Source organism: Microtus pennsylvanicus, chromosome 5, assembly GCF_037038515.1.
Source record: "Microtus pennsylvanicus isolate mMicPen1 chromosome 5, mMicPen1.hap1, whole genome shotgun sequence".
Lineage (NCBI taxonomy): Eukaryota > Metazoa > Chordata > Mammalia > Rodentia > Cricetidae > Microtus > Microtus pennsylvanicus.
The window spans coordinates 115,156,780-115,166,697 of record NC_134583.1 but is presented as its reverse complement, the minus strand read 5'-3'; the positions used below and the strand labels follow the sequence as shown (position 1 = coordinate 115,166,697).

The 9,918-nt window shown below is 43.8% G+C and overlaps 1 protein-coding gene across 1 annotated transcript in view; it reads left to right on the top strand.

Annotated features, from left to right (window-relative positions):
* The first annotated feature begins 1,344 nt into the window (after nt 1–1,344).
* Htr7 (5-hydroxytryptamine receptor 7) overlaps nt 1,345–9,918 on the top strand; it is an 89,496-nt gene continuing 80,922 nt past the window's right edge. Inside the window, exon 1 of the mRNA XM_075973895.1 lies at nt 1,345–2,259. Within this exon, the coding sequence (XP_075830010.1) occupies nt 1,712–2,259 (548 nt within the window). The 5' untranslated portion in view covers nt 1,345–1,711. The remainder of the gene's footprint in view (nt 2,260–9,918) is intronic.

Here is a 9,918-nt window from a genome sequence, read left to right as displayed (position 1 = left end):
AATAAGTGAAGATGAAGAAACATCTTCTCCCAACATCTTCAGTGCTAGACAATCGTGTTTTGTGGCCTAGGCATTATCCCATACCACCTCTCACTTGGTTGCCTTGCTGTTTGCAGCAGAGGACAGCCCTAGACTGTAGATTCTAGCAAAGGTGCTCTGAACATCGGGCCACCGTTCAGGACATCAATTTTTCTCTTTTATTTCTTACAGTGTACAGGGGAAGATTATAGACCTGGTAATTAGCCAAGCCTGAGTTTGAAATACAGTAATTACTAAGCCAGTGGACTGCAATAGTAACTCTTTCCTTATCTGCCAAAATAGGGCTATTTCCTTGAAAAATGAGAGTATTACTCAGCATCCAGATCAATATATTTGAGTTTTTTTCCTTCCTCTTTCTATTTTATAAGCCATCGGGACCTAACTAGAAAAGAAAATATATTTGAATATTTTTGGAGCCCAAAGCTATAGAAATCACTGTGGCTTCCCATAAAACTGTCAAACAAATGGGATGAAGCGAAGTCTCATATCAATAGTAAGATGCAGCCATCCTGCCAGCGTGTGAATTCTGGAGGGGGTTTTAGGCAAGAGATAGTAAACCAACATTCACCTCCAGGATTACCTCTGCAGAACATTATAACCTGTCGTTCTCTGCATGTGTGTGTGCAAGACTTCCTGAATGTTAAGGGAAATTCAAGCCGCTTCTCGGTGTTGTGTATTTGGAAACCTTAATATGAAGGCGGCCAGGGTCTCTTTTCAAGCCAAGAGGCCTGTCTCTAGCCCTCAAGAAGGTTAGTCAGTGTTGGGGCCCCCAGAAGCAGGTGCCCAGTGCCAGCCAGCCTAGCTTCCTCCTCCCACTTTTTTCTTTTTTCCTTTTTATCAGAGCTCCTGCACCCACCCCATCTGTCTGCTTCTTCTTTTCCATCTTCGCTTTCTCTCATAAGTGGTCAAAACGGGAAACAGAAGTATCTATTTGTTGCTTCGTGCTCAAAGGGGCTTTTTTTTTTTAAAAAAAATATTTATTTGCTTATTTATTTTTTATTAAAGGGTTTAAAAACAAAAATCTCCAACAAGGTTCTTCACCGGCTCATGCGCTGACCCCCCAAATCTTCTTGAAAAGCAAACCTCCCCCACCGGCTTGTCATTTGCTACGGTACTGGGGGAGAAGGGGGGTCTGCGGCAGGGCGAGCCGGGGCTGGGAATTGGCATCGTGTGGCGCGGCGCGGCGGGGCTGCCTAGCAGGGGAAGCCCGTCCCAGAGCGCGCGGGGAGCTGGCGGCGGCCGGAGGCGGCGGCTGGGACGCGGCGCGGCTGCCGCAGGGGAGCGGCGGCGGCGGGCGCGAGGGGCGGGGCGCACTCCGCAACTTCGGCCGCGGTCGCCGGGCGGGCGCTCTCGGCCCTGGCGCGCGCCGCTGCGGGGCTGCGGTGCGGTCAGCCTGGCCCGGGCCGGTTCACCATCCCGCGCCTCCTGCGCGCCCGTCGGGGACCGCTGGCGCCTCCCGCGGGGAGTCCTCGCCCACGCGTCACCCGCAGCGGCTGGGGGACCCTGGGACGTGCGGGGTCGCCAGGCCGAGCCGGGCGCCCCCCAGTGGCCAGCGCCGGCCCCCATGGCTGGGCCGCGCAGAGCCGAGCGGGCAAGGTGAATCCAGCCCCGGGGCCGGCAGCCGGAGCGCTTGGCTGGGGTGCCGGCTCCATGGGCAGCGGCGCTCGGCACGATGATGGACGTTAACAGCAGCGGCCGCCCCGACCTCTACGGCCACCTCCGCTCGCTTATCCTGCCGGAGGTGGGGCGCAGGCTGCAGGACCTCAGCCCCGACGGTGGCGCCCACTCAGTGGTGAGCTCCTGGATGCCGCACCTGCTGAGTGGCATCCCGGAGGTGACAGCTAGCCCCGCGCCCACCTGGGACGCGCCCCCGGACAATGTCTCCGGCTGCGGGGAGCAGATCAACTACGGCAGAGTCGAGAAAGTTGTGATCGGCTCCATCCTGACGCTCATCACGCTGCTGACGATCGCGGGCAACTGCCTGGTGGTGATCTCGGTGTGCTTCGTCAAGAAGCTCCGCCAGCCCTCCAACTACCTGATTGTGTCTCTGGCGCTGGCTGACCTCTCGGTGGCCGTGGCGGTCATGCCTTTCGTTAGCGTCACCGACCTCATCGGGGGCAAGTGGATCTTTGGCCACTTCTTCTGCAACGTCTTCATCGCCATGGACGTCATGTGCTGCACGGCCTCGATCATGACCCTGTGCGTGATCAGCATCGACAGGTAAGGGTCAGGCGGCCCGGTCCCAGGCTCTGCTGGGGATGTGCTGGGCGCTGAGCCCGCGCCAGCCTTTCCTGGGAGGATCAAGCCAGACTTCACCGTGGGATGAAGGGCTGAGCTTAAAATACAACCCCACACCCATTCCCTTACACCAACCAGGCAACTTCAAGCACAGACTAAGCACATCTTTAAAAGAAACCTTGAACTGTTTCTGGTTTAATGTAGTGATGATTCTAAGACCAGAGTTTTTAAAGCACCAACAATTCCATCAGGGGGTCCCTTTTTTTTTTTAAAAAAAAATTATTTATTTTTAAAAGAATTTGGTTTGATGCTCTCTAGCTTGACAAACCATTGCTGTGACCCACAAAATAATTTCTCTTTTTAAGAAATCAGTTAAGAGGGAAAAGGCACCGTGCTTCCCAGACTCTGGAGGATGAAGTAAGGCCTTTGACTGGCTCTAGCACTGGGTTCTTAAACCCTGCACTCTTACGAATGCTAATTTTGAATTTTGTTCTCATGAAAGTCTGGTTTTAGTTTCCTGCAAGCTTACGGACTAGAGCCTTACTCCTGTCTTAAAGGTTGGTTCTAGTCTTTCGTCATATTCCTTGGGAATCTAGGACTTTGATCTCGAGAACCCCCCCAGTGGAGCAATGAAGCAGTGGTTGACCATCTTTCGGGATGCTGGGGAAAGAAAAAACAAAAACAATAACACTGTTTTAGGGGTGGTGTAGGACCATCCTTGGAGTTTCTTCAGACTCTGAGGGTGTAGGATTTTGAGGTGGAGCTGCTCTTTGGCCTTGGACATATGCAAATGACAACTTGGAGTATAGTTTCAATACTCTCTGGCTACAGACAATTCGGTTTCATTTGTAACATAAAAATATGAAACCTCAATACCCACAGTTGAATTCTGCTGGTGACTTCAACCCAGCACAGGACTATATACCCTGTTGTGTTTAATGAAACAGAGAAATAGCTGCCTCTTTTCTTAGTGGACCCGCGGAACCTTCAAATGTGCAGCTCTTTCAGCCTGAGGAGAATAATTGATGCCTCTGCCTCTGAGATGACAGTGCCTCGGAGGATGCACAGGCGTGTAGCTGAGGTTTCTTCCCCATTTCTCCTTGAAAACACTGCTGTGCGTGGTTTGTTGTGTTTGAAATATCTTTCACTTTGCTGCTTGACCAGCATTTATCATTACTAAAATAAAGGTAACGAGAGGAAAGGGAATGTTTGTCAGGAAAAACATCGTAGTTGTATTTAGGTAGTGATTTAGACTTAAAAAAAAGATGATCCTGATATTTTTTGTCATGACAGGGGCTTCTGAGAGCAAACAAGGAATTATTTTAAGTCTGGAGCATGAACTGCCGATGTGAGAATATTGTCACCAAACTTGGCAGCTGAAGTTCTGAATTACTGTAGTTAAAAATGACAAAAACATATGCGTTTACAGTCTGGCTGTGGCAACAGGAGCTCAGAGTGTGCACTCGATATACATAATAAGTACATCCACGAGTGACATGCACAGACACTGACTGCTCAGCCAACCAGAAACAGTTCTCCCATGACTGGAGTCCTTGTAAGTGGACCTTAGTGCCATAAAACAAATACCAATTCATGATGCGAGTGATGGCGTTATAAGCCTTTCTTCATCTTGTAATTGGAAAATGATAAACAGCGTGCTGTGCTCACTTGTCCGCTGGTGCTTCTGTGGCTGTGGGCACATTCAGGTTCGGCTGAGCTCACCCTGTGATTCCTATACTTGGGCTAAAGGCATCCTTCACTCTGTGTGCCCATGCAATTTGGTACTATCAGGATATCCTGAAGACAGCATACAGGTTAATTCTTCTTGGCAAGATCTCAGCTTGTCATTAACTATATCCTTGTGACTGTTACAAGTTATGCCAATGTAGGCTATATTTTATCTTTTGTTCCTCCAAGAATTGACTCATTGGTGAATTCCCACCTAAATAGAATTTTAGATCTGCATATTATTTTTTTTAGATAAAATGAAGAATTGATGAAATTGGCAGAAATACTGATTTTTTTCTCCCAAGAACTTTCAACGCTAAACGTTAGAAGAATTAAAAATACATTTATAATTAAGGTGAATTATTTCGGAAAGAAGTAGTTCCTTCCGCTCTGCTGTGGGACATGCCAGATGACACAGAATGTACCTTCAAAACAATTTACTCTTCATCCATTCCCCGAGTAACTAAAATAGGTGGCATTGTACTTCACAAGGGCAACCAAGGACGAGTAACACTATTCTTTTTGGCTCACACTATGCTATTGTATAATTTTGGATATCTGTTGGAGGTATAACTGGCCAAAGTGAAACCTGAAAGTTTTCTTTACCATGCCTACCATGTTGGACTACTTGCCCTGTGTAGGCAGAGACTACTCATCGGTTTCGCTGGTAGCCCAGACCCAAATAATCACACAGAAACTATATTAATTACAACATTGCTTGGTCAATAACTTAGGTTTCTTATTAACTAACTCTTACATCTTAAACTAACCTATTTCTATTCATTTGTGTACCGCCACGAGGCTGTGGCTTACCTGGTAAGGTTCCGTTCTGGTGTCTTTCTCCTTCGGCAGGTACATGGCATCTCCCTGACTCTGCCTACTCTCTGTCTTAACTCTGTTCAGGTTTCCCCACCTGTCTTTGCTCTGCTAAGCCATTGGCGGCGAAAACAGCTTTATTTATTAACCAATGGTAATAACATATTCACAGCACACAGAGGGGAATCCTACATCTGCCCAGCTCTTTCTAATGCAAAACCATGTTATTCTCCATAGGCCTGAAAATTCCCATCCTGCACCTCTTTCAGAGAATGACTCATGTTCATAAAAAAAAGTAGTAACCATTAGATTAGAAAACTCTCTTTGCATCCTATCCCTTTGTAGTGTGAATTCTAATTGGTCTTTATAATAAAGACTCAGAGTCAGATATTGGGGTAAATGATGAAAGATAAGAGAGAAAAAGGAGCAAGCCATATAGGCACTTCTAACCTTGTCAGCTCCTCAGCCTGAAAAGGGGGTGAGATCCTATCTTCTCCTGCCTTATAGTCCTCTCCCCGCCCAGCCACATCACTTCCTGTTTCCTCCTCCCTACTCCTGGGATTAAAGGTTTGTGTCTCCCAAGTACTGGGATCAAAGGCATGAGATCCCTCAGTGCTCTTCGAGCAGATGAGGGAGGGTGACTTGATCGGGGGAGGGGGAGGGAAATGGGAGGCGGTTGCGGGGAGGAGGCAGAAATCCTTAATAAATAAATTAATTTAAAAAATAAAAAAATAAAAATAAATTGAAACTGGAAAAAAAAAGATTTGCAAGAAAGGTCCATGACTACCAAAAAGAATCCATATTATGTTTGAAAAATGTTGAACAATATTTGTTTCTCATGTAACATTTAACTACTAGCAATATTTGAAAAATCACAAAAATAAGCATAAAAACATTAAAATTCTGTTTCTAAGGCAAAAAAAAAAAAGGCATGAGATCCCAAGTGAAGGGATTAAAAGAAACCACTGCCTGGTTTCTATGGTTAACTAGCGGCTAGCTCCACCCTCCGATCTTCAGGCAAGCTTTATTTGTTAGAGCACAAACAAAATATCACCATGTCCCTTCTCAAAGACTTAGCTTTTTATTAATGCTTATACTCTGGTCTGTTTTTGTCTTTTCTTCTCTACGAGGTCAAACTTCAGTCTTAAATTCAACTTTCAGATGAATTTAAGAATTCATCATTTTGTCCTTATTTCCTTCTCTGGTTTTTATGCCACTTCATGGTTAAGCTCCAAGAACTGTCAACAACTGTATTTCCTTCTTCACTGTTCAGTGTGTGAGTTCAATATTACCAGATCTGCTGCAGTGTTTGAACTTGTCTCTCTAGTTTCATTTGCCCATCCCCATCCATTTCTTAAGAAAAGTCTATAATGATCCGTTATTATTATCGTCATCATCAGGGTGAACACAGATTTATTAATGAAAAGTGCTAAAGAACTCCTGAGAGTGAGAGAGACTGCAGGGAAGGAACAAAAAAAATCATAGTTAAGATAAAGTTAGGTACAACAAAATACACAAAGTTTCCCCCCTTTTTTTTCTTTTGAAACAAAGGCTTATTATGTAGCTCAGGCTGAATTTGAATTCATAATCCTTTTGCCTCAGCTTTCCAAATGTTGGATTACAGCTATGAAATGGCAATTGGCTATTAGATAAATCCTAAATGTCCACTACAACCCATGCGATCAACAGCCTAGGAAAGATATAGTTTCATCATTCTGCAAAGCTCCCTTGTGTTTTTCTTAGCAAGTTCCTTTTATAAAGTCATATAGACAAGGGTGACCTCCAACTTGCTGTGGAATCCCAGAGTGGCCTTGGACTCTTCATCCCCCTTGTTTCTGTTTCTAAGTACTTGGATTGTACATATGTGCCACCATACCTCGTTTCAAATTACCGAATATATAGAGTTTTAAAACACATGAAATAAACTTTGTTGTTTTTGGAACTTATATAAGAAATAGAAGCATAAACTAGTGCAGAGGCTTGATGGGCATTCAGTTCAGGAGAGAGATTATCTTGGGTGGGTGCTATCAGGAATCAGCACACATCAACTGTATTGGATTTTTTTTTAATTCTCAGATGTAGATGCAATCTTATTATTATTTGTATAGCTTTTCACACACCTGAAATGTATTTTATTTTAATTAATTAATTTTTTTTGTTTTTTCGAGACAGGGTTCACTGTAGGTTTAGAGCCTGTCCTGGAACTAGCTCTTGTAGACCAGGCTGGCCTCGAACTCACAGAGATCCACCTGCCTCTGCCTCCCAAGTGCTGTGATTAAAGGCATGGGCCACCATCGCCTGACCTGAAATGTATTTTAAAACTTACATTTTGAAATACATACAGAACAGTGTACATTCTAAGTGCAGAGCCTGGTAACTAGCAGAATCTTATCTTTATAGTCAACAGTATTAAAAAACTAAATGTAACAGTGTCAACCACACAGAGGTCTTGCCCTCCCTTGTTCTTCACAATGTGCAATGTAACCTCTATTAGGTGATCAAGAGAGAATGAGTGAAGAGTAAATTGTTTTGTAATTTTCATAAGGAAGCCAATGTCCTGAATTTTAGCATTATAACATAGTTTTCCTTGACTTAGAACTTGTGAAAAGGTAGCACTGGAACTCTATAATAAATGTTCTCTTTTGTTTGTGACAGGTGTGATTATGTAGTCTGGCTGGCACAGTCCTCCTGCCTCAGCTTCTCTAGTGTTGGGATTGTAGGCGTATGCTACTATGTCCAGTGTTAACACTCACTCCTTTGAATCCTCCTTCTTAGGCTCATCATAATGTCCATAAGATTCATCGGTAGTTTTAACCTATTAATGATTCATTTATTTTTATTTATGAGTTGTATCTCATTGTACAATGATGTAATCATTTGGTTTGTGTGTAATTTAAATTTCTAGTTTCTACTATTATCTATAAAGCTGCTCTGAATGTTGATTGCTAATTAAGTCACTTAGTGAATCTTGTATTAGTGACTTTTCTATTGCTGTGGTAAAACACCGTGACCAAGGCAACTTTAAGAAGGAAGACTTGATTTGGGCTTGTGGTTTCAGAGAAATTAGAAGCCATCACCATCATGGCAAGGAAACATGGCATGGTGGCTGGAACAGCAAACTGAGGTCTCATATCCTGAACCACAACAGGAAATAGAAACAGCAAACCCGGAGTGACGAGAGTCTTTAAATTCTCAAAGCCCACCTCCAGTGACACATTTCCTCCAGCAAAGCCACGCCTCCTCCTAAGCCTCCCCAAACAGTGCCATTAGATGGGAACCAAACATTCAACTGCCTGAGACTACAGGGAGCATCTCATTGAAACAGATGCAAGGCAGACATATCAAGGAGGTGATTGTTTTAATTCAGCTAAGGGATGAGCTCTGTATTATTTTTCTTATTATTATGACAAAATATCTGATAAGCAACTTAAGGTAGAATAAGTTTGTTTTGGCTTATAGTTGGAGGGTGTGGGTCATCATAGTGGGAAAGACATGGTGGACAGGACATAAAACAACAGTTCACATGGGTTTCACAGTCAGGAAGTAGAGAAAGATGGATAATGGCCTTATTACTTTCTCCTTGTTATTCACTCTAGGTCACTAGTTCATGATATAGTGTTGCCCAGATTAATGGTGCATCTTCCCTTTTCAGTTAAAACTTCCCAAAAACATTCTTACAGACATGTCCAGAGGTGATACTAAATTCAGTCAAGTTGACAGTTAAGATAACAATCAAATTCATCTTTCTAATTCCAAATCCAAATATATTACTTAAATCATAATATTCCACTCTGGCTCCTAACGTCTAATTTTATCTTAATGCAAAATATATTTAATTAGTTTGTAAATGTCTTCATAGACTTAACAGTTCCAACACTGCTCAGAAGTCCAAAGTCTATTCTGAAACTCAGAGGAATGTCTTAATTATGACTGCCCAACAACAACAACAGCAACAACAAACACTGTCTATGCCTTGAATATACAATGGAAGAGAGTAAACATTCACGTGCCAAAACAAAGAACTAGGAGGATAGTAAGGAATAGTCAGTCAGATCAGAACAAGACTGAAAACATTAAGGGCAAACACCTAACCCTTTAGCTCCATATTCACCATCTGGGACTCATGATGGAATCACCTGGGCTCCAACAGCTTTAAGCAGTTCAGCTCCTCTGCTTATGCTGCAGATATCACGTACAGACTCTTTCATTGGTTAGGGGAGAAGCCATCAGTTCCGCTCTGTGATTTTAGGTTTCCCTGCTGGATGTCCCATGTTCCTGGCATCTCTAAAATAGTGGAGTCTCCACTTCAACTTAAGCTTCACCTTTCCAGGTTTATGAAATGGTCTCCTAGGCCTTCTTGGGGGAAATCCAACTTTGCTACACATTGCCTGGCCTCGTTTGCTTTCTGGAACCTCAGTGAAAGCCCTTGTGAGCCATTCCTTCTTGTATCTTTTCATGCCTGAAAAACTGATACCCTGAACAAGGCAGTGCCTCTTGAGATGTAGCCTGGGACCCTTGGAACATAACTGCAGCAGCACCTGCACGCCATTGAGGTTGACCCTGGGAAAGCACTTTCCTGGATGGTCATTTTGGAACAGAAAGTTCCTTCACCAGCATTCTCTCTCCAATCACTGACCTTTTAAATGTATTTGTATTATTGTAGCCTGGAGCCTTCAGTGGATGAGGTCTCACCCAGAGCACCTTCCTATTAGAGTAGTGTAGGGTGAGAGGTTTCCCTTCAATGGATGGGGCTTTACCCCAGAGCACCTTCCTATTAGAGTACTGTAGGGTGAGAGGTTCCCCTTTATGGCACTAATCACCTCAACAATTACAGCTTATTTCTCGGCACCCTCCTTCTTCACAGTTTTAGGCTCTTTCATGCTCCTTTCTTCACAAGTTGCATCTTTCATGTCTTACTGCTTAAAATTTTTTTTTCTCACTGTAGATCTGGATAAGAGCAGTAACTGATAGCCATGTCTCAGTCTGTTTGTTGCTTTTCCTTTCTTGAAATTTCGTCTACCAAACAAATTCATTGATTATTTTAAAATTCATCCTCATTCAATTTCTCAGGACAGGCAGAATGATGTCAGGTTCTTT